The following is a 25,482-nucleotide window of genomic DNA, read 5'->3' on the forward strand; positions in this document are numbered from 1 at the left end:
TTTTTTTTTTTTTGTTTTGTTTTTGTAATTTTTCTTTTTATATTTGTCTTTTTGAACGCGTGTTGGGATGCGCCAATGGCCGATGGAGCAATCCGTCTTTGAGGAGATTTTGCCGGGGTTCCTCTTTTTCTAAATATACCGCATACCTTTTCGTGACATGATGTGACGTGCCACCACCATTTTAAAATTCATTCCCGGAGGACGCCGATCCCTAGTCCTAGTAGCACGTGAAAATCCCAAACTAATAAATTCATTACGAATTAGTATTGTTATCATTAAAAATTCAAAATCAATTCATCTATAATGGTATACGAATTTTACTCTATATTTATCATAAATGCATCAGTTTGTGATTTTTTTATATTAATTCAATTTCACAATAATTAATGAAATGTAAATTTATCATAAATATATCAATTTGAAATTTTTGCTTGATTGATTATATTGAGGTGCCCGATTATTATGACTGATTATATGGAAGATTCTCGAATAGTTATTTAGGGCAATAATGATAGCCATTTTATATTTGAGACCAATTTCTGACAAGAAGTAAATTTTTCTATTTTTACTTTCTACATGAGTTTATGAGAAAAAATACGTATTTAATAATAATACAAAATTTCTCCCTCCGGAGTGATTAGCAACAATAACTAACAGCCAATGGAGGGGCCAATGGACTACTATCATGAGGGAGTGATGAAATTTTTTTTTTTTTCCATTTTGTTACAAAAATAGAAACGTTGACAATTTTTATTTCTCATTTATATTCCAAAACTATTTCTAAATTAAAAATTTGTTCCAAAAATAGAAAAGTGAAATTATGTTATCAAATGGATTTATGTTCCAAATATGTTTTTGGGAACAAAAAAATTAGAAAGATAGAAAAACGAAATGGTTATCATTTACGCCCTTAATTTCTTAAGGACATCGTTTGATCACCTTGATCAACCTATCATAAAGAAATAAATCGTATGGTCTTACGTAATTCACTTTCAAAGCATGATTTTTCTCCTCTTATGAGGAAGGTTTTGTGAGGCAACAAATTGATCGGAAGGATGGTCACATGGTACTTCGTACAAGGCCTGTGGTCCTCGACATTAATCAATGCTACTCAACACTCGTACTTGATTTAGTGAAAGCAACATGAGGCGGCCCAAACTTTAATTTAAATCGTCACTTGGCTTATCCAGAATTATTTCAGTGGGGTGATATAATATGTAGTCGTCATTTGAAATTCCATACGCCAACAAGAATCAATGCTTCCTCGATTATTAGGGGTTGGCGATTTCAAATTATGTTCAAGTTCTACGTGAATTTTAGAATCTACCTGTCAAAATAAGTTTCTCAATTTTTAGAACCTAAAACTTACATTACATACTTAGGAATGTGGAACCTACCTAGTCACAAGTTCAAAAATCAATTATATAGTCCACTCAAGTTATACCTATATTTTTAATTGAACGAGTGATCATAATTTGTTACAATTTACTAATCACAATTCAAACTATATTAACAAAATAAATATTTTAGTTATGGATATGGCCAAAGATGAAAGCTCAAACTAATTACAAATTACCAAAAAGAAGAAAGACGCTAAAACTTATTCTAAGTTTTAAATTTCCAGTTTTATTTAAAACTTATTTATCAAAACGGGTTTCAAATTTTTTAAAACCTAAAATTTATCATGCACGTGCTAAAATTAGGAATCATGATTATTGCTCTTACCGATTATGACCTAATAATTCGAGTTGCCGAAAGGGCCCCAGAGAAATGTACGGGGTCGGCTTGCGTGAGGGTTTCATTTGCTTGCAATTTGGGTCGAAGACGTTGATAATTGCACGTTGACTCCGAAGCTACGCACCATCGTCACGAGTTGTGAAATTCAAGGGGCGCGTCGGTCGAGGATATTCAGGCACTCTGTCAGAAGGATCCGGTTTTTTCGAACAGAAAACAAACCACTTTTTATTTTGTAACATACATCTAAATAATAATTGGACATAATAATTGGACATGAGCAAATCCTTAAGAGACTCTAATCACCAGAAAAGTTTGGATAGAAGTCCGGGTCTGGGGTCTCGATAAAAATATACCAGCCGCATTGATTTTCCCGTAAAATCACACCCCCCTTACAAGGGGTTAACCAAGAACTTGAATTATTATCTCCTTCCCGATTGAAACACGCCCTACCCGTTTCATAATTTATGCTCTCACAACGATGCATTAAAATTTACTAGAATATTGAAGAAATTCAGTATAATTGGACAAAATTGATTAACCGTCTATTAAGTTATTCACATCGCATGCATATGTACTTTTTGTTGTAAAAAAAATTACAAATTCGATATAAATACATATTTTGTCATGTGTAGACTCGCAAGATAAGTTGCCAATCTTAATAAATCCTTATATTTGGGAGAGAAAAAATGTTAGTTTTTCATATAGTCAAGCCTTTTTTTTTTTTTGTGGAAATTTATTATCAACTTTGAGAAATTTACTCATTTGAGATAAGTTGAAAATTACCTTTTCTTAAACAAGCTCACTAATCAAATAACAAAGACACCACTCATTAAATGATGAATACTAATTTTTACGGTATGTAATATTTTCAACGACAGCGAAAAATTACTTTTTTCACCGTTTGCAAACTTATCCAATGAAAAGTTATCGATTGCGTGAAAAGAGTTGCTAATAAAAAGTAGATCAAAATTTAGTTCACCAGGATATATGACGATGTGGCAAAAAGTCTTCTTCATGGAAAAGTAAAGTGTAAAATAAATTGATGAAAATCTCTACTCTAATGGGGAGGGCGTATTCTCAAATGAATATAACAACCAACCGTAATGGTTACGATAAAAAAAAACCCGCTACTTCCAAACATCTTCCCTTATTTTCATCTTATCGACTTAAGTATCGAAAGGCTCAACAAACTGGAAAAAAAATTTAAAAAAAAAAAGATAAAATTGAAAGGCTCTTGATGATCTTCTATTTTCGTTGTGAAATCGCGAACTTTTATTGACTTCGTGAATTTTTATTGACTTAAAGCATCGAAAGGCTTTTGATGAGGAAGTGGAATCCTCTCGAACCAAACGATAATTGTCAAAAAATAGCTCAGCATGCCTTAGAACACATGCACCAAAGACGTAGCCATCGTTGAGTCACGATTCAAGAGGCTAATCATGGGTGGATTTACTCTATAGCTGGAACGTGGGGATTGGCCCCGTTGACCTTGACTTTACTTGCTAACAAAACCAAAGTCCATGTACATGACAAATAAGTTTTGTCCATATTAATTTGGATGTTTGATAATGTCGAATCTCCCTTGTCCGAATATTTGATGATTGAGAAGAGATGATCGAGAGTTGAGAATAGATATTTGCTTGCTTCTTGGCTGGTATTTCATCTATGAGTTCCACACTTCAGGATTTTATTGATATATATCTTCGGAAGTTGGAGTCTAGTCATTGTCGGTGTTATAACAATCGAGTCTGTCATTTTTTCAAAATTTAATGACCTATTTGAATGGATTTGATTATCACTGGATGATAAAATAAGATAAATAGCGAAACAAAGCCAAACGATACACATGCCTTACAATACCTTAGTTCTCTAATCAATTTGTGACAATGCCAATTGGAGTTAGGATTTCAATTGAAGCTATTAGTCCCATTTCGTCAATTTAAGGCGAGGAAAAAAAAAGTCAACGATGTCATTTTTACACTCTTTTGTTGATTGGAATATTCCATCAAGCTATGTTGTTGGATTTGTCGGCAAAAGAAATTGTCCACTGTATTCATGTAAATGATTTTTAAAACTTATTGCAGTTAAATAGTTGAAAGAACATAATTATGACATTTAAGTAAACATCATACGAAAATTATGATATTTATATTGTTTTTTTCCGTACTAATGTGTCGGTCACAAATAATAATCAAGAAGAACCACTTGCGCCAGACTCCTTTAACTTATGAAATGGGCAACTAGAGTGAGGTGGGCTTTCTTTTTTTTATTTTCATCTTTTTGGATCGTTCAATTTGAGTAAGGTTGAAGTAGTAGCATTCGATATTATAAAGAAAAAAGTAATATTCGATAGCCGAGCATCTAAGAAAGGGGCGTTTTGGACAATCAATGTCAGACAAGAGCCACATGATATGTCCATGTCGGTAAAGGCGTGATATCTTTTTTCGTTTTTTTTTCTTTTTTTTCTTTTTGGGGCTATTAACGTGATCTTTGTCGTGTTGACCCCGAAAATCTCCATCTGGAAATTACTGCACACCTTTGTTTCGGAGAAATTAAGAACTCTATTTTCATTCCATTTTTTAGAATTTATTTACATGGATACCGACATCGAAATACTATATTAATGCATCGAGTGCAATCAAATGTCGCTTTCGAATATGTTTGTCTCGGATCGGCAAGTCCCAATTGACCGGGTCTTGGAGGCTGAGGAGTTGCATTCAAGCGTGTCACAGATAAGACCCGGCTGGAATTCGAACAGAGATGTTCGCCAGGCCACACGGTTTGTTGCACTGGACAGACGCCGATGGTTGTCACCGATCGACATTGTACGATGATGTGGATGTGACGGAGAATCGGAGATGATGTACGTAGTGGTGAGCATGGTCCTCAAGGTCAGTTTTGAAAAATTAGAGCCGAGAATTAGCCATTGATCTATCTTGAAATCGGACACCGCTGAATTCCATGTATTCAGTGTAACATTCTCTAGCAAGCTAAAGTAAAGTTGAAAAAGGAAGAACTTCCCTATTATTAAAAGAACAGTAAAAAGATTTGGTTCGTATTGATTGTGAGTCAGTGGGCGTTGAGTTTGCGATTTGAGGTCATGAGTGACATGGAGAGATGATTTAGAAGAGGTAAGAGTGAGACGAGATGAGACGAGTACTCAGTCATGAGTGTTGAACTTCATATTATGGATTTGAGAGTTTTCATTTTTGTCATTTTTTTTTGGTTGATTAGGAATCGGATCACTACCCACTCGTTCCAATAAATAGGAACTGAGAACCGTTGAATTCTAGTCTAGTTTGGTCTAGTTTTGGATGGTCTAGGGGGTTTTCGGTTCCTTTGCACACTCCTAGATGTACACAAATGCATAGCTGGGCAAGAGCATGTGATTTTTCGCTTGTTGATGCCGCTTGACATGGAGGAGGCGACAAGCGACCATGTCGTGGAGGACGACACAATGGTGAAGAAGAAGGGACGAGGGCGACGACCATCGCTACCCGATGGGGAGGTCGGAGGAGCTATGAGGAAAAGATTGGTAGGAGTTCTGGCCGGAGCATTGCCGGTGGGATGCAGAGGTTGGCGGCGAGAAGTGGGGAGTCGTCGGGAGGGACGCGCTTGCGTACTCCGTGTTCTAGGCATGGTTAAGGGTTTGTTGGAGAAGAAAATGGCGTTCCTATGGATGATGAGAATGGTGGCCGGCCGACATGTTCCGACAGTTAGGGTGATTCTCGTGACTAATGTTCATTTCATACTTGACGCGATGGAGATCTGTTTGGCCTTTTGGTCTTTTTACACATGCTAAACTTTTGTATCTCTGTTTTTCCTTTGTTATTGTTTTCTCAAATTTGCGAAATGCTTAATTGTTATGTCTATAAAAATGTAAGTTATGTGAATTGATTTGGGTTGTATATGGGTTTGGGCTATCTAAACTGCACCCGAATTTGACCCGATCCACTTATTTGCCACAACTACTCTAGCTAAAGCATTTGAATGAGGGTAGGGCTGTCAAATGGATGGGTGGGATCCAAAGCAATCCATTCCAAATTAATCAATTTACATGCAATGCAAATCTAATAATCCATACCCGATCTAGATCCATTTTTAGCAACTTTTTCTTCAAATTATTATATTTGAAGAATGGGTAGTTTTATGGATCAACTCGTTAAATTAATTGAGGGAGCTTCAGGATTTGGTTATGGACAGGAACGTGCATGTGCAGGCGAAGAAAAAACATTTGAAAGGAAATAATTATTTGTAGAAATTGTAGCTAAGTCAACTAGTGCTAACAATATAAAGTCAACAAGAACCAAGAAAGATAATGAGCGAAACCTTATATTTAAATAAGAGGTGCTATAAACTCTCCAAGCCTCCGAGCCCACTCGAAGATGAAAAGGGCTTTTCTGGCAAACTCGGTCCAATCTATAATTAGCATTCCCTTCTTATATGCAAAAGTATTCAGTGGTCACATAATATCACGTCCTAAAAAGTTGGGGGAAATTATCAAAAAAATCATAAATCTATTATAATTGTGTCCATTCAATTATGAACTTATTTTTTGATTAATTTAATCATAAACTTTTTACAATTGTGTTAGTTTACAATCTCGACCAAAATTAACCTGGTTGGTACTGACGTGGACCGGCGACAATTTTTTTAATAATATATATTTTTTTCAAATGATTTTTATTATTTTTTTCAAAAGCACCAGTACTAACTCGAAGGCAAGAGACGAAGGCATCACAATGGCAAGAGGGCAAAGCACCACCGCTCAATCCACGGACCAATCCACGGACCATATCTGGGTCCGTATCCTCTCTGTTGTCCCAGCCGATTGTTGCAGCAAAACGAGATGGAGGTAGCCGGACGGCGAGAAGGATTCCTGCGCAAGGTCATATCGAGCTCCAGATCGAGATCACTGCCGAGAACCGCTCTGAGAACTCCATGTCCACCATAACTGGGTTTGCGAGAAGGAACAAGTGCGTGGAGTGGTGGCTACGATACCCTCCCCATCGCCCTCATAGATGCTCTCAAAGTCGGAGGCAATGGAGAGGAAGAGGCTGTCGGTTTCTCAATCCATTTTGACCCATTTATAGTTTATTTCTTGGACCCAATTAAACCTGTTTGTTAAATATCATCCCACCCATTTATGACCCGGCCAATCAAATACGAGTAAATGAACAAGTTTTGGACCCATTTTGCCACCTCTAAATGGGGGCATGGAAAAGAATGCACAAATATTCTTAGGACCGTTTGGTTCGGCTTTTAGAATGCATTTGCAATACCTTTGGATGAACGGAGTTTTCCGAAATGAAATATCATTTAGTAAAATTTGCATTGAAATACAACTTTGGCTAAAATACCGTTTGGTAAAATTTGTATTTATAAATGACTTTTACTAAATTAAAAAAACAAAAAAATATTTGCATTTTTTTTTTGAAGTCCAACCACTGTTTTGCCGGATCTGGCGGCCAAATGGCCAAATTTGGCCCTCAGATGTTCGCCGGAGTCACCCGACCTTTGGCACCCGCCCGGGTCGCACGATTTAGCCATCGCTGCTCGGCTTGTGCGACCCAAGCATCGCCCGAGGTCGTGTGACCCTTAGGTGGTGGTCGCCAGCGCACGCGACCCCTTGACCGGCGGTCGTCGGCCTCCATGCGGTGATTTTCCTCTAAGATGAACAGTAACACTTGCATTCCAAAGACGCAAATTCCCAAAGGACCTCCAAACCTACTTTGTACTAAGGACCCGAGTCATTTGGAAATGCAATTGTATCTCGCAAAGTCCGCCAAAATCGAACCAAACGTGTTTGCATTTGGCCCAAGGGACTTTAAAGTCCCAAAGCCCATTCTCAAAGCTGAACCAAACAGGGTATCGGTGCCATCTGCAGCAAAACCGCATCACAGTGCACGTACATAACCAGCGTGGCTCGAGCAGTGAGCAGCTATACCAAAATCACATAATCAACCGTTGAAAAATTATAAGACAGCAATAGACAACAAACAAGAAACCCTTAATAAGCATATCGATGTTACTACTAGGAACAAAAGTAACCGCATCCCATCCATTTCAGAAAAAAACAACAGGTGTGAAAGACCTGAAAGATAGCCCATTATTCTACTTCCTACGCTTAAGAGGTCCAGTCTTGTACCCGGACTTGCATGGCTTGCCCCATGGTGTCAACGAACCCCTCCCATAGTTCCCGCCACTTTTGCTACGCCCTTCACCTCCTCCATGAGGATGATCAACTGGATTCATAGCCACACCCCGAACAACCGGCCTTCGGCCCAGCCATCTGCTCTGTCCAGCTTTCCTGAGCTTCCGACTCCCATGGCTAGGGTTCGACACCTGACCAATCGTCGCTCGGCATCGAGTATCGATCAACTTCTCGGCTCCTGAAGGCAGTCTCACCATGACATATCTTGAAGTGGGTTCTTTCAAGATCTTAGCACAGGTTCCAGCAGCGCGAACTAGTTTCCCGCCTTGCCCTGGGTTCACTTCGATGTTGTGGATCATGGTTCCGATACGCATGGCAGCAAGCGGCATACAACTGCCGATTTGGGAATTGACGTCAAGATGAAACATTTGATCCATCATCTTCTCACGGAAGGAATGAACATTTGCATCAGCTGCACAAGTCAAGCCATAGCAAGAATAATGAGGAACAGATTATTAAGTCTAGAAAAGCCTAAGAGCATAAACATTTGGAAGCAGAACCTCTTTTTCATGCCTTTCCCATCAACGACATAAAACTCTTTGCAGTTACACTACAGATTCCTCAATGACTATATACATTGTTGAACATTAAGAGCAAATGTTACAGCATTAAGAATAAAACAAGTTACAGGGTATTTTCACATAAACAAAAAGGACCATATAGCATATTAAATATACACAGGACGCTCCAATGGAAAGAATAAGAAACCAGAAGAGACTAAAAACTGAGAGATCCAAGATATGGGGGTGGGCATTTACACCTCCCAAACTCGCCTATACCTATGCGCTAGCCCAGACCCAAGCTTATCCTTTCACTCCCTTGCCAGAAGGCTTAGACTCCAAGAGTTCCACATACCAGACACGTCTGTACCATTGTTTTTGAAGGATTCAAAGGCCCTCAAAATCTAAAGGTGACTAATCATGCAGAATATTCATCATTCAGACCAGAGTATAAGAGTGTCTATTGATCTAGAACACCAAAATAACTATAAGGACTTGCCAAATGCTCCACTCCATAGACAATGATCCTCCAAAGCTAAGATCATGCAAACAAGTCATCACATATGAGAAGCACAACTTAGATGAACATAAAAAGCGCAGCAGTCAGCAACATTCTAGCCCTCACACTGAAAAGGACATCATTACCAGATTTGACTGAACATTTTTCTCCTTATGTGCACATTTGACCAGACAGTTTCGCAGATAAGTCTCCTCAGTGACCTTATTGAGGTTTTCTTCTGCAATTAGAAATTTCGAAAGTTAAATTGTGGAATTATTTAGCCGCTAATGACCTTTCAAGGAATTCGGTATCACTAAACTTCCGAGAGAACCATGAGAAGACACAGTCCAACAAATGAAACTCCACAAACATAGTTCTTCACCAACATCATAAACAACATGATTAACTTCTATTGTACTTTCCTTCAGAAGATGGAGCCACGAGCATCAAACCACCATGCTACTCAACAGCCTAAACCTGAAGCCTCCAAATAAATCCCAACACTCACTCCAAAGAATGTCTCCCATATGCTACAGTTAAACTCTTGACCATTAGCACAAGGTAGCATTAATACAAATTGAAAGCCCTCTTGTTCTTTCCAAATACCCTTGCCCTCAACTATCAATCACCTGCCACCCTCTCTTTGTGCAACTTATAACCCTTAACCCAGCATAGCAACAAAGAACAACCAACCAACCATAGTGGGAGTCGGAGTGGCGAATTCATCTGTTTCCTTTTCCACTAACCCCGGCAACTCGGAAAGGCAAACTCTTTAGCCTGTCTAAAACTATCCGAAGTACTAATGGCAACATAGCTCTATTTGCCTGGCTTTTAGGCCGAGCTACCACTCCCAAGCTTCTTTCGATTGTGAGCCGCATCCAAAATTAAACCTTCAGCCACATGATCGACGAAACTCCCCGACTTCCGATCAAAAACTCGAAATCCCGACGAACCCAACTACATTCACGCCTGTCCCACCCTTCACCGCGCATTGCCATCAGCCGACACGCTTCGAACCAAACTCAAGGGACAAAAACAGGACGCGCCAAAACCAGAACACGCTCAAATGACACATCAAATCCAATCAGCACTACTTCGAATCGAAGCTAGGGCTCCGAGAATTGAGAAAACTCCCCTTCATTTCCCCTCGCCGACGGCGACTCGCGCCGCCGCCGCCAATCGAACCAAATGGAAAGCACGAGAGACAAGCACTACCTGAGGAGAAATTGCGAGGGGTAGTCTGGCTACTGATGCGCCCGTTGACGAGCCTGTTGAGGAGGAAGGTCGAGGAAGCTCTTCCCACCCTCCACGCCATCGTCGTCGTCTTCTTCGGATCGACTTCGATGCGGCCGCGATGCCACGACGGAGGTGCGGAGGCTGCGGCTGCGGCTGCGGCTGCGAAGGAGGGAGGGCCGGAGGCGAGGCGGCGAGCGGGCGGAGGAGGCGGCGGCGGCGGCTAGGGTTTTTGAATTTCCATGGTTCCTCTTTCAGTTTTAGGAAAAAGAGTAGCTAAAAAAATTAAAAAATTAAAAAAAGGAATGCTGATGCGACTTGACGTCATCACTTGTGTGTTTAGATTTACGTTTATTATTATTATTATTTTTGGACAAGAGATTTACGTTTATTCCAAATGGGACCATCGCTATGGAGATACTATTATTTTTTAATAGATCGAAAATCCTTTTTTTTTTTTTTTTGATGACCTAGAACTCTCGTACAGTACCTGGCGTGGCCAGGCGAGATAAACCCGTGGTGACGCTAATGGAGGACCCACCACCCCAACGTCGTAATGAAACTATTTGAAAAAATGTACCGAAAATTCTAAATATTGTGTGCGAAACGAAATTAACATTGAAACCTTTCAAATGATTCAATCAAATCCATAATATTTTTTCAAATAGTGCAATCGAGTTCTTTTGATAGAAAGTATCTAAAATTGCACGCATATATCATTTCAATATTCCTATAGGGTGTATTTTTTTTTTCAAAATAAATTTTAGGATGTGAATGTATTTTTCTTCATCAAAATGTTTAAAATTCAATCAAATCAATCGAAAGATTCATAACTCGCTTGCACTTATTGATAATGGTCAAAACCTTGATGGAACCAATTAGAATGTTTAGAACATAATTGCATTACATATTTAGGGTGTGTTGTTCAACTTTAGAAAGTTCTTTGAAAAAATGCAAAAACCTTTAGCTTAAAGAAGTTTGGAAAATTTAAATTGTGTTTGGTAAAAAATCTTTTATATAAACGGTTTTGGCTATAAATTTTATCTTTTCATTAAAGAAATCAAATTTGCCGATGAGCCAAATTTGGTAATGGTAGCTATTTACCCATGGTCTCATGACTTCAAACAACTCTCGACTGGAACCGTGTGACCATTAGGTAAGGATCGCGTGACATCAAGCAGCCATCTCTAGGACACATGACCTAGGTGATCATGGCCTATGGTCTTACAAGCCAAGCAGTGCCTACCTAAGTCATGACCCTAGGCAACAAGGCTTGGGGTTGTGCGACTCACTTGGGCAGTCATGGGATCTCAAGCGATCATTACATGGGTCACGCAACCTTGTTGTCTTCTCATCTCTCTCTCATTGGCCCTTTACAAGTCAATTGACCTCGTTGGCCGTCGTCACAAAAAAGATGAACAACAACAATAAGGGATAGGGCAAAAAAAAAATTTGAAGAACTGGTGATGGTAGTTTGAAAAGAAAAGAAATATTTAATCCTTGTTTCGGTAATCTTTTCGGTTGAAAACTTCTTGAGGGTAGTTGTCAGATACCTCAAATTTTCCTACAAGAGCTTAGAACGTGACCGAATTAAATGTGTCCTAAAAATGAAGGGTTTGTAGTTTAAATTCTCTGCAAAATAGCTATGGCTCATCGGTAGGTCATGCCTACTTCGTGTAGAATCAAATTTATCATAAGGACTAAGGTGGAATCAACACCTGTATCAAAATCCAATAATCCCGCATTTAAGGAAATATACCAACACTAGAAAAGTCCCATGTCCCGCACCAATATGCTAAAAGCGCGAAATTAGTTCGATATAATTATAGTTTGGTATTCCGTCCGAACAGTTTGGTTTTAAGCCACGTCAGCATCGACGGACGCGATTTCCTTCGATGAAAATATATAAAAAAAGAAGAAAAAACCGAAAAAAGAGAGATTTTTGACCGACTTCTGCAGCCCGGCGGCGCTTCTTCAGCAATTCCTTCGTCTCCTCCTCCAATGGCGGCCGTCTCGTTCCGCCCCGCGCCCATCCGCCGCGGCAGCTCTTTCCCGGCCGCCTCGAAGCTCGGCGGCGGCGGCGTCTTCCGGAAGCCCCTCGCCGTGCCGGCCGGCGCGTCGTCTCGCTGCTGGCGCAGGCAGCTGGCGGTGGCGGCGTCCGCGGGGGAGCGTCGACAAACCAATCGCCGCCGATAACAACGGCCCGTTGCCCGTCTCCAACGGTTCTCCCGTCGCTCGACCCAAGTACGTCTCGCTGGAGGGGCTCATTTTACGTAGTGTCTCGTGTGGTGATCGGTAGTTTGCTGACACGAGCTGGGTGGATGGTGCTTTTTCGATGTGTGCGGTGGAATATCCGTACGGAATCTCTTGCTGATTCCTTTTCTTTTATTTTATTTTGGCTGTAAGATGAAATGTACGTGCATGGAATGCAGCCTTTTTTTAGCCTTTCGAAGGCGATTCGGTGGTTTTCATGAGGCTATATAGAGATTCTGCTATGAGGCTCTGTTTTGCTGAAATAAATGTTTCCGTTGGTTCATTTTGATTGTGGGTTTTGTTGTTCTCAGTGGATTATGCTACACTTCCACGAGATGAGCTTGTCTGATTTACGGTTGGCCCAAAAAAGGACTGTCTGATGCACAGTTACTGCATATCCTTTTTTTTTTTTTTGGTAGAATGAGGGTAATGATGATTTAGATGGAGTTGAAAGGGCTTTCGATGTTGGTCGTTTCATGTCTGTGGGAGGCTACTGTTGTTGACTAATTTAGAGTATCGTTTTTAACTACCCGTATTGGGATAATTCCAGGGTCAGGAGGCATACGATTTCCGTGTTTGTTGGTGATGAAAGTGGTATGATAAATCGGATTGCGGGAGTCTTTGCGAGGCGGGGATATAATATCGAGTCCCTCGCTGTTGGTCTGAACAAGGACCGGGCCCTCTTCACCATAGTCGTTTCGGGAACTGAAAGGGTCTTGCAGCAAGTTATGGAGCAGCTTCAGAAGCTTGTGAATGTGTTGAAGGTATATTAATAATTTCCATTGCGGAGACCAATTGATTCTTGTCCAACCACGAATTACTTTTCCTAAATGTGAGGCTCATCTTAATTCTGCTTGACCTGTTTTTCTGGTGTGAGTATTTAAATGAGTGCCTTATGTATCCTATCAAGTGGAGTTTGTGGTCACAGGATATGATTTGTATGATCCTCTTTGCCTTTCTCTCAAGCAGAATCATCATTCGTTCTCATGCGTCCATAAATCTTGGAGTGTGGATATGTCCATGCTGCTTCTATTTTTGGTTCATTGTTTTCATTCTTTATGCATTAGTGTGTGGAATATATGGGGGTTTTCAATTATGCTTCTGCTGTATGCTTCAAAATGACTTCACTCGATATTTCTCGACAAACACCAAAATGACCCTGCTTCTGTCTATTGTTTTCCTCCTCCTAAATAGTTGTTAACTGACATAATCACCATGTGCAGGTTGAAGATTTATCTAAGGAACCCCAGGTTGAGCGTGAATTAATGCTCATAAAAGTCGGTGCCAATCCTGAACATCGTGCTGAGGTAGTTGATCTTTTGTTGAGTGCCACTACAATATTGTTTACCTTTATCGACAACTCATTCTAAATTTACACTTCCTGCTTGCAATGTTCAGATTATGTATTTGGTGGACATCTTTAGAGCAAAGATTGTGGATATTTCAGAGCACTCCGTAACAATTGAGGTAATTTTGTGTGACTTTCTAGCTCATGGTTTTACATGCTTAACTGTATATCCGGAAATTCAATCATTTATGGTTTAATTAAGTCTGGTAATTAGAGGTCTGAAATGACCTTACCCCAACTCAAAGAACATACCAACAGTGAGAATTATAATGTTGGGCGGTATAAATACATGGCAAACTATAATTCTTCTTCTCAGTTCCTATAAGGTTAATAAACAAGATTGTCTCTTTTATGTGGGCAATTTTAATCAACACCAACACATCAGAAATCTGCACGATTCCGCGTTAGACCAGGAAAAGGTGCAGCATGATGGCAAGCTATTTTGGTTCTGATAGACATCGGCATTTCTTTCTTTTTATTCAGTTCTGCAGAAAAGATGTGAAAGAACTCTTGTTGCCATCTGATGATGATTGTTGTGGTATCAATCTTTATGAATTGATTAACAATTTATGTAATCACTAAGATGCATTAGGTTCATAATCCATGTTCTTCTGTTTTACAGGGTTAACATGATTTTTACATTTACTATTTAAGTTGGATTGTTTATAGTTATTAGCAATGAGTTCTCCATTTACAGGACTTAAGATGGCCTTGTACTTACAGTGATTTTGTGCAGACTAATGTAATTTGACTATTTACGTTATCAGTATGTTAATGATGTTGACCTTGACAAGGCTGCTTTCATGGGCTGATGCATGTGACCAGGTAACTGGAGATCCAGGAAAGATGGTGGCGGTGCAAAAGAAACTTAAGCAAGTTTGGCATCAGGGAAATTGCAAGAACTGGAAAGGTTGGACACATCTAGATGCCATGTCTAACATCTGTTTTATATTTTGTAAGTCAACAGAGATAGCTTGTATAACATGTGTTTTATATAGCAATTAGATTTTTTTTTGTTTTTTTAGATTGCTCTTAGAAGGGAAAAAATGGGCGCATCTGCTCCATTCTGGCGATTTTCAGCTGCTTCCTATCCAGATTTGGAAGGAACCCCCGTTGATTCTGTAATTGCGGGTGCTAGAGATAGAACAGTTTCTGGTGAAACTGCTGCATATGTTGGGGTATGTGAATCTCAAAATATTTCTGTCCTCCGCATTGAAAGGCATGTTGTTTCTATATAATGTTCATTATTCTGTTCTTTGTTTTTTAATGGTTGTGTTTTGTGTGTAATCTTTGTGCTTACCTATGATTGTTCTTATAAGATATTCTGGCCAAAGTTTTTCATTCTAAGTCTTCTAGCTATGCTGGAGACCCTATTCTTGTGGATCTTATATGAGGAACTTGTTGTCTGTAGTTTTATAGCATTGGTTTCTTGACTTGGCTCATAAATTGAACGGCAGATGTTGATGTAAATTAACATTCTACTGCCACGTACTTAAACTTGCACAGAGGTGCTTTCAAGCTTTGATGCTAGTTTTGGTAAGTTGCTATCGTAGAATACGTTCATCTTTTCTTCTTCTTTTGTCGTTACTGACTTGAACTGTTTTGAATGAGTCAATTTCTCTGTAGTTAGCTCTGATGCATGTTTTGTAGTTTTCTTTAGTAAAGAAAGGGTGGCTGCTTGATTGATGGTTAACCATAGATGGTGTTTTCTGCATATAATTTGTGCTTTTCTTTAGCTCTTGATGTAAGATTTGTCTGGATTTGTTGGCAGTCGATGGAATGCCATACTGTTTGATGATGTTGCTTTTCTGGTTGTGGATATGGATTTTTATTTTTATTTTTTGATTTCCTGAGTATGTTAACTGTTTTTACTGTTGTTTTCTAATGAAGGGAGATGTTTACCCAGTGGAGCCAACTGACGGTTTCAGTTTCAATCAAGTGCTTGATGCTCACTGGGGTGTTCTCAATGATGAAGATGTAAGAACCCTATGAGTTTTATTTGCTGCTTATAACCTGAATTCTGTTTTAAAATAAGACACCTGTTTAAACACGGCTTTTAGTAATGTTGTTGTCTCTTATCCTTGAAATGTAATAAATGTTGATATCATGTTAAGGGAGACATCCTTATTGGTGGGATTGTCAGTGTGCATTTTGCATAACTGGCCTATATTTGCTGTATCATTATATTAGAATATTTCTTATTTTAATTGTGATCTGTGTAGTGAAGGTGTGACGTTTGAAACCCCAACTTTCAAGGGTTTTAAATAGTATTAGCAATATTAACTATGTTATTGATACCCATATTTACCATTCAAGGGTGATTTTAGCTGGAGTATTGACTTAGGGAAGGCAATGAGGACCAAGAGTTTGAATCTTTTCCTTTTCTTTTTCTTCTTTGTTGGCAACCATACTGGTGATTAGGTCCATATTGGTCCTTAATATACTGACTGTAACAGTCTGCATGCTACTGCATCCTGTGGAAGTAGGTTTGGCCAATCTAGATTTTTGTCATAGAACGGTATGGTTGAAAGTAAAGTCACAAAAGTTGTCTCCCTTATAACACTTTGTATTATTTGGTTGATGTGGGGGAAAGAAATAATAGGATCCCTTAGAATTCTGGATATTTTCCAGCCTCATAGCTTGTTTTTCAGTGAAAAACATAAGTGGCTGCAAGGACCATGTTCATTGGCAATTTGGCTATTCCCTTTTCTGGAGAAGGAAGACAATGTCCACAGAAATCTGAAAAGCAGGAAAAGGTCTTTTCGGTTCCAGTCAAGATGCAAAATAAGGGGGAAGATTGACACTTAATAAAGCAATTTTCATACATATGATCCAGCCAACGTAATAAAAGAAAATCAAAATTTTAAACTGGTAAAACAATTTTGAAAGCTTAACTCTAGCAAAAGCTGAAATTGGGAAGACAATATGTTTGGAAAGTTGCCGAAAATGAAGGTCGGGAAACTTCATGAAATACTCATGGTTTTAAAGGAATTGGGACATACTCATTAGAAGGTTCAACAAATGGCAGAGTTCATTTTATGTGACATTCTCAGAGTTGGTCATTAAAGTAAAATACTCCAATCTTGTGTGTAATTGAAAATTGATTAGATTTCAGATAACAACTATAATGTCTGTAGATAGTTTTGTTTTACATCTAGAATATGGCCAAAGTCAAACTTATTCTTTAAATGGGATACCCTAAAAATAAATATAAACAACCAGGGCATTATTAGAATGTCTTCTGACTGAACAATGACAATGCCTCAATTATCTGTTTGATTTTTTCTACATCTAGTTTAATTTGTTGTTAAATCTGGCATTAGTATCCAAAGGAGGGCATCGATAGATATTCTATGTAACTTCATTATTTCCTGTATGTGCTAAAAAAGTAAGTTTGGTGGGAAAAATGTTGAAAAGATGGAGGAAATGATTCTGATCTATTGTCAAACTTAAGTTACGTTGTACTGCTGAAAAAGCTCATGGCAAGATTTTCCTCTATCACTAATTAAAGCAATTTAAGAAGAAGGATCTTAGCTCTCATTTATATTTACTTAAATGTCCCCTGAATATTTGTTTCTTCATTAACTGGCAGAAGCTTTTAAGCTCTATATCCTTAAACTGAATTTTCTATTCTAATTGATTCTGAGAGAGTTAGATCCACATTGCATTGGCACCTCCTTGCAAATGTGAGCAGTCTGCACAGCATTTCCCCTCTGCACTAGTCAGTAACAGCAGCTTAGCAGGCTTGGCCATAGCGCACCATTGCATATAATTGAAGTGTACGAGGCATTTGCTGAAATTGTGGATGTGTAAGGTGGTTGAATATAACCAATCAAGTTATAAAAGATGCAATCTAATTTAAGGAAGAACTTGTGACTTTTGGAGCTCTTTTTGTGAATCAAGCAATGGCAATAGTGTTCAGTTTTATATAACATTGTCTGATTCAATCTTTCTATGATCCATTTGAATTGTCAACACTGGCCACAAAATTTTGTTGCATGGAACAGTATTATCAATTGGGTAAATCATGACGGGTTTTTTCTTTTGTACCTTTTTTTTAACCAGACGAGTGGACTTCGGTCACACACTCTATCAATGATTGTTAATGATGCTCCTGGAGTTCTGAATATCATTACAGGTGTCTTTTCAAGAAGGGGATATAACATTCAGGTAATTTTGGCTTTGGTATCTTATGACTAACACTTTCTCATTCTTCTTTAAATCATTTTAAATCTCTTCTTCAACTTGCGAAACATCCTTATCTGTTATCAGAGTTTAGCTGTGGGACATTCAGAAGTGGAAGGACTCTCTCGCATTACAACTGTGGTTCCTGGTACTGATGAATCAATCAGCAAGTTGGTACAGCAACTTTATAAGCTGGTAGATCTCCATGAGGTGAGAATTCAGCCGTCGGGCGACATTTGTCAATTGCCTGGCTGGGGGAGTCAGGGGTTCAACATATTGTTTCTTACCTCAGATGCATAGTGTTCCACTCAGTTCCCCCGCAGTGCTATGCAGTTTTCCTGCTCCATATGACTCATGAGAAATTATGATGTTGGGGGTCATAGAGTTAAATCCGTCTGATTTTATAATTAGTTGTGTTGACTTATCTAATTACTAGTTAGGCTTCCTGACTCTAGGTTAAGGATTTGACTCACATACCATTTGCTGAACGGGAGTTGATGCTGATAAAGATTGCTGTAAATGCTGCTGCTCGGAGAGATGTCCTTGATATTGCCAGCATTTTCAGGGCAAAGGCCGTTGATGTGTCTGACCACACAATTACTCTTGAGGTGAATTACTTTGGTATCAATAAAGTGGCACTTTTTTTTTTTTTTTTTTTTTTTTTTTTCGTGTCTGTTAAGAGCTTATCCCCTCCTTTCGCTCAAATATCTGGGTTGACGTGACAAATTTATTTCACAAGTTAGCATACCACCGACTAATTCTTCATAACATTGAAATTGATCAAAGAAGGATGCTTTGAGGATACTTTCCTAAATCTTATGGCTTATGTGAGTAGCTGAAACTGTAGTTTCTTCAGAAAGCACTTGTGTGATCAACTGGGTTCTTTATTGTATATTCCTATGCTTTCTATCGATCTCCTTCTGTAATTGGTACAAAAGTTGTAAATACACTTCAAGGAAATGGTTTGCAGGTCATTATTTCAGAGCCTTGATGTTTTTCATTGAAAACTACAGGTGTAAGTTTATATGGACACTTGTCAAGACAGATAATATGAGACAAATATCTATTATTTATGATCTAAGCAACTCAACTGCTCAACCACAGAGTCCTCTTCACATGGTGATAGGCAGCAAGTTCCATAATGGGGTTCGACAAGCACATACACTGAAGTTGATTTACCATCTTCACACTTTGGTTTTTGTGTGAAATGTTTGAAGCAAAATAAACTGAAGTTATATAAACCAAAGGGAAATAGGGAAGAGAAAATGAAATAATCTGCATGTTTTCCTTGTTAATCTGAAGAATCTGGTCATCTGTTTTGTCTGGCTCATATAACAAAAATTGATCTAATATATGAAAAATCGAGAAAGAATGTGTTTATTTTATTTTATTTTTTTATAGTTCTTTTAAGGGATCAGTTTTGTGCACAGCTTTGCATCAGGAAAGGTTGGGACCAGTGAATCTTTTGGGTTTGGGAGTTTTTGTGAAAGCTATGCATCTTAAGATTAGTCAAAAGAAAAGGACTTATGAGAGCTTGCGAATCTAGATCCTTTGGTTGATGCAAATCTTATCTGCTAAGTACTTTATCAGTCATTGGTGGGTGATAGCAAAGGCAGTTCACAACTTTTTTGTGCTCGAATTGCATTTACTTCACCTACAGCTTTCTGTTCATCCAGCATTATATAAGCATTTACCTGTTGAAGCTGATTATTTGATTGATTTTGGTCCCAGCTTACGGGAGATCTGGATAAGATGGTTGCACTGCAGAGGCTGTTGGAACCATATGGCATTTGTGAGGTTTGTCTTTACACACACATTTTTTGTTAGATTTCATATTTTTATTCTCAAGTTGACAATTGCTATATCCCTATATTGAACATCCTAAACACTCTTGGCTAGAACCTTGTCTTCATTAGCCAATTTATTGCTGCTATAAGTCTCCAACGATCAAAGGTCACTTACCTCAGATGACTCCTGAATTTTCTGTGAACCCTGGGTTTCTAGTGACAGAGGAAATGCACCTGAATCCATCTCCCTGTGTTTTGACTGTTGATGTACAAAACTCTTCATCGATATTGGAAACGCCCAATTAATGCATTTTCCAGTTTCCTGGTGTTCCCACCCGTTCCGGAGTTCTGCTCACCAATTTCTTCTCTTGCTTTGGCCACTTCTTTGTGGCGTTTGACTGCTCCATATTGCCCTTCGTGCTAGTTCTTGGCTGTCATGGTAAGGTATAAGTTGTGATAGAAAATTTCTCCACTTTCTAGTGGAAGGAGAAGGGAATGTAGCTATAAAAATGCAAAGGCAAGAACACAGTTCTTGACCCTTCAGAGGAAAGCGTGGATTTTAACATGGTCTTGAGACTGTTTGGTTGAAGGAGGGCGATTGAGGTAGAAACCTTTTTGCCTGAGATAAATAAAGAGTTAACTTTTTTGGCAAGTCTGACGATTAATGGTGGGATTTAGGAGGAGGAGGAGGAGGAGGAGGAGGAGGCATAGTTCCGGAGGGCAATCACTACCTTCTATGAGTAGAGAGACCTGTGTTAGATGGCATAATTAATCTAATAACTTTATCCTGCATTAGATATGGGATTGTGCTTCCCTCAGATTCTTTGATCAAGTAAAATTATGCCGCTTTAAATTTGTTTGCAAACTTATCTTACCAAATTACTGATACTTTCTCCACTGTTGCAGGTGGCACGAACTGGCAGAATAGCACTAGTACGTGAGTCGGGCGTTGATTCTAAGCACCTGCGTGGATATGCTTTTCCAGTGTGAGTTGTGAGGCTTCTCGTGCTAATGGGAAGTGTGATGAGATAAATGTTTATTTGCCAATTGCCAGGGATCCAAGAGTAGTTCCGTTATATCGATGAGGAAGAAGTAACTTACAATGAGCAATGTAGAATTTTTCGTGCTATGCTACGTACCGATGTATGGATGGAGTTTTGTATTTTTGTTGAGGGAACAGAAATTTGCATAATGGAAGTGTGAAAGTTCTTGTAAATGGGTCAATTTTTCTTCTTTCATGACTACCTAGATAGACCAACAGAAAACATTATGCCAATGACAAACAGAAAACATATCCTTTCTAGAACACAAGCGAAGGAGACTATGCCAATGAAAAAGGTACAACAAGTGATTTATTCGTGAGAAACCAAGACCACCTGTTTCACAATGTTGCGACCCGAAAGCCACCTGACAAGGGCTGCTGGACCGTTTTCGAGCCTTGGGCAATGTCTTTGGCATAGATAATCCTTTCCTCTTTGAGCCGAGGCAAAACCGTCTCCAGGAACTTTGGATAGAGATGATGGTAATCAAGCACATCGAAACCTTCCATTGGAACCATGATAGCTTTAAGCGGAGGCAGGGAGCTTCAGCATGGGACCCCTCGTGTAAGTATCGCAGGACAGAGAAATTCTTCACCAACACTCCGTCGGAGCCATAAGCAATCACTCGCTTGTTCCTCACTGCCTCTCCATCCTCAATCCCCATCATTTCTTATCTTTTTCATTTCTTTTCTTTTCTCTTCTCTCCACTACCCAAGAAGCTGAAAGTGAGGAGGTGTGGGTTGGTTGTGTCTCTGTATGTAGAGATCGTTCGATGTTTCTGACCTGCGAGTGGATGGAACCTTTTATAGAGCAAACACAGCCGAATCTTAAATAATAAATACACAAACATGGGCATTATAGAAGAGACAAGTTACAAAACAACAATCACTAGGAAAATCAAGAAGCTGACAATTCATACGTTAAACAAACAACCAAGTGCAGCAATTCACTCGTGCGTTCGATCAATATGGAAAAGCATGCACTCGTGCTCGGATGACCGACTCGTCTCAGCCGGCCAAGAAAACTTCATATTAGAAGGTAAAAGTTGGTTGGCGTAACACGTCCACGCTCTGGAATGATTGCATTGATTTGGACTGATCTTTTTGCCAGGTCTAATTTCTCACCTAGATTCTGTCATCCCGACAAAGTGGAAGGAAACGTGTGGCATGTGAATGATTTTCTAAGTGAGTTACAAACGAGCTTGAAAAAGATATGGCAATTGGTAGGGGTAAGGGCTAAGTGGGTTTAGACAAAGTACATGAAATTGGCACTCGTTGGTAAAATCCATTCAAACTACAAACTTTGATAGTCAAGCCCCATCTGGTTGATTGGTTTTGGCTCTTATGAAATTCGGGCTTTTGTGATTTCTCCTAATTTTTGGTCTTGGGCTAATCTCGTGACATCAATGTGCCATTTAGACTAATGAAAACTAATAGGACCCTTGCACTTCTTATAGGGGCCGAAATTGGTAGTGGTAAAGATGGAACAAAATGGAAATGTTAAGGGCTAATGATGAAGATAAGGAAAAATCAAATTAAACTCAAATGCAAAGGTGATACACTACATCCCAAAAACATGCAAATCGAGCCAAAACAGAACCCAAAGAAGAGTAGATTCCAACTAGGAGACACGACCAGCACTTCGTCCAGCAACCAAAGGATTTTTCCTAACTACCCCACCGTTTCACTTACCTAGAGGCTGCTCTACCCTCCTTGCTAGTTCTTCAAGATTAGAACCTCAAAAGCCCAAGACCGAGAGAGAAAATTGAAGAGGAGAGGGAGGTGTTCTGTCGAGCTAGAGGAGAAGAGAGGGAAATAAGAGAGTGGGAGAGGAAGAGAGAGATTCGAGTGAGATGTGAGGAAAGAAGAGAGGAGAATGGATTCCTTATGGCATTTGGCAACTTGCTAAATAGTATTTGATTTTGTCTTTTTGTTTCCGGTAATATATTTGAAACAGAAATCAATTTAATAAATTTGGAATAAAATCAAAGAGTTAAAAAAAAAGTTGATTATTTATTTTCGGGAATAATTCTAAAATCAAGCTAACCCATTTTTTTCTCTCTCTTCTTTTCTTCTTGCTTCTCTCTTATTCTTCCATTGCCATCGCCGTTAGCCATCGTTGTCATCGCCGTCCATTGCTACCAACAACTAGTTGGGCAAGCTCGGCGGAGGCTCGCCCAGCCACCGATGAGCCTTGCCTAGTCGGGCAAGGCTCTCAATTGGTCGAGCGAGGCTCGGTTGAGCCATGGTGGGCAAGGCTTGACCTTGCCCGATCTGGCGAGTGGAGCTCGCCTAGTCGCCAGCGGGCTTGACCCCACCAGCCACCGCAAGGTTGGCCTTGTGGGACCGCTACACCTTGACCTCGCGGTGGTCTGATAAGGTCGAGTGCCATTGGTGGCTAAGCGAGCTTGGCCTCGCCAGATCTGGGCCTTTTGAGCAAGAATTCTCGCTCAACTATGGGTGAGGCTTATCTGATGAGGTGTGGCCTTGTTGGGGGCCTGGTGATGCTTCGGCGAGGTCTCGGCCTTTGTCGGCCGGTTGTTGGTCATCCCGAGGTTGGCGACCGGCCATGACTTGAAGAAGAAGAAGAGAAAGAAAAGAAAAGAATAAAAAAAAGTAATAATAAAATATTAAAAGAAAATGATTTGGATTAAAAATTTTGAGAACGGTATCAAATATAATTCTGTTTTGGAGATAGAAAATTTGAACAGTTAGTAAACATTTTAAAATGGTTAGAAATTGTTCCTAGGAACAAAATAAAAAAAAAAATCATTCTTGATAAGAAATTATTTTTGAAAACAGAATAGTTACCAAATACATCCTTAATGTCTTCGTCTTGCGTGTTCACGAGTCCTTGTGCAATCATATTGTATTTGCAATCCCCATGATTCGGCGTCCCGGGGTGGTTTGAGATGACATGAAGGTTGCTTCTTGTATAATCTCTCTTCATGCATAGGACTAATTTGAGGTTAATTTGAGTTTTCCTTACCTTCATCATTAGCCCTTTATTTTCCATTTTGTTCCATCTTTACCCTACAAATTTCGGCCCCTATAGGAAGTGCAAGGGTCCTATTCATTTTCACTAGTCTAAATGGCACATTGATGTCACAAGTTTAGCCAAAGACCGGAAATTAGGAAAAATCATAGGAAGAAATATTAAGACTAGTTTACATGGGATCAGGATCATGCATGATTTAATAAGTTCCTAAATTAAATTTGTGCACGACCAATCCAAATTTTTACGCCGTCGAGTGAGAGTCTTTTCCACCCAAGCCGGGCCTCACGCACACACACCTGGTCCACCGAGCCCAATGCACGGCCCATGCCATGCCAGGCCCAATTCGTAGCCCATCATCACCACGCCGGGCCCCCTCCCATACATTTATGGTATAGTAGATATGACTTTTGGGATCCACTGGAAGGGCCAATTCGTGACCCAATGATTGGCCCATTGATCCCACACTTGTGGCCCTTACACAGCCCACCGACCCATTATTCGGCCCCTATTACTCTACTCTAGGATCGAAAATTTTGGGGTGTCACATAATGGGGGTAACAATTTTGGGATATGGAGTGTTCAGATGCAGGTGCTATTAACAACCGAAGGTTTTGCGGAAGCATTGGAGGGCAAGATAAGTTGTCCAAAACAATGGAAAATGCCAAAAAGGACATGCTACTAATGAAGCCAAGAAGTATAATCCTGTCGGACCTATCAAATGTGGTGTTAATAGAGATAGTCGAGAAGAAAAGACGCCACAACATTGTGGGCAAAACTTCAAACACTCTATTCTATAACAAAAGGTTGTAATAATTGCTCATACATGTTGAAGGTCATATTTTAGTATAGATACACTGAATGTATATCTACTAGATCCCACCTAGATGAGTTCAATAAACTCATGATAGATCTAAAAAAGGCCAATAAAATCCTAGAAGATAAGAACAAGCATGATGATGTGAGCTTCTCCACTAGAGTTATCGAGGCACTTTACTGATTCATTGCTACATACTACGATTACCTTGAAAGACATAAAGTTTGCTTTGTTCTCTAAGGAGTAACATAAAAAGTTGCGAGATGATAGATTATAGCAAGATGTAGCGTGGGGACAAATGATTTGAGGTAGAGGTCAACATTAAGGGCTAGTAGAGGCAAAAGCAAGTCGAAGTCACGCCATAGAAAGTCAAAAGAACGCGTGAAGTGCTTTAAGTTTCATGCGGAGGGGCACATTAGAAGAGATAATCTTAAGCTGAGAAATAGAGATGATAGGCAGAATGACACAAGTAGTGCGACAAATGCTGTCGAGAAGAGCACTGGTGATGTAGAGGCTATCTTGTGTGTGACTATTGGTTCATTATGACACTAATGGAGTGCTAGACTCAAGTGTTTTGATCACATGGCACCTCCCAAAAACTAATATGCTACTTACCAGACTACAACATGGTGGTAGAATTCTAATGAGAAATAATGTAGCTAATAAGTCGTGGGGATAAGAACTGTTTGGATTTGGATGCATGATGGAGAACTGCGCATACTGATAGACGTGAGGCTTGTACTGGAGGTTAAGAAAAACCTTATTTCTCTAAGGACACTTGACGACATCAGTGTAAGTTCACCCTTGAAAGTGGAGTATTGATCTTTTGAGATACTATGATAGTGATGAAAGGGAAGAAAGTGATTACTCTCCAT

The 25,482-nt window shown here is 39.4% G+C and overlaps 2 protein-coding genes across 2 annotated transcripts; one reads left to right on the top strand and one right to left on the bottom strand.

Moving 5' to 3' along the window:
- Positions 1-7,726: 7,726 nt before the first annotated feature.
- Positions 7,727-10,460, bottom strand: LOC104416724 (60S ribosomal protein L2, mitochondrial). Its single transcript, XM_018862067.2, has 2 exons — positions 10,166-10,460; positions 7,727-8,363 (listed from the first exon to the last, which is right to left on the bottom strand). The coding sequence occupies exons 1-2, from the start codon at positions 10,263-10,265 to the stop codon at positions 7,852-7,854; spliced, it is 612 nt and encodes a 203-aa protein (XP_018717612.1). The 5' UTR covers positions 10,266-10,460; the 3' UTR covers positions 7,727-7,851.
- A 1,368-nt stretch (positions 10,461-11,828) lies between these two features.
- Positions 11,829-20,972, top strand: LOC104457191 (acetolactate synthase small subunit 1, chloroplastic). The gene is given in 14 exon segments (XM_010072124.3): positions 11,829-11,839; positions 12,143-12,427; positions 12,987-13,200; positions 13,660-13,743; positions 13,835-13,903; positions 14,610-14,645; positions 14,647-14,694; positions 14,810-14,962; positions 15,675-15,761; positions 17,850-17,954; positions 18,057-18,179; positions 18,425-18,577; positions 19,701-19,766; positions 20,663-20,972. Coding segments are annotated over 14 exon segments (1,518 nt in total). The 3' UTR covers positions 20,747-20,972.
- Positions 20,973-25,482: the final 4,510 nt, after the last annotated feature.

The sequence above is a fragment of the Eucalyptus grandis genome, chromosome 1 (genome assembly GCF_016545825.1).
Source record: "Eucalyptus grandis isolate ANBG69807.140 chromosome 1, ASM1654582v1, whole genome shotgun sequence".
NCBI lineage: Eukaryota > Viridiplantae > Streptophyta > Magnoliopsida > Myrtales > Myrtaceae > Eucalyptus > Eucalyptus grandis.

Coding starts and splice junctions, on each gene's coding strand:
- LOC104416724 (XM_018862067.2), bottom strand. CDS start 10,265: ATGGCGTGGAGGGTGGGAAGAGCTTCCTCGACCTTCCTCCTCAACAGG. Junction 8,364..10,165: donor CCCTCGCAATTTCTCCTCAG/GTAGTGCTTGTC, acceptor TGACTTGTGCAG/CTGATGCAAATGTTCATTCC.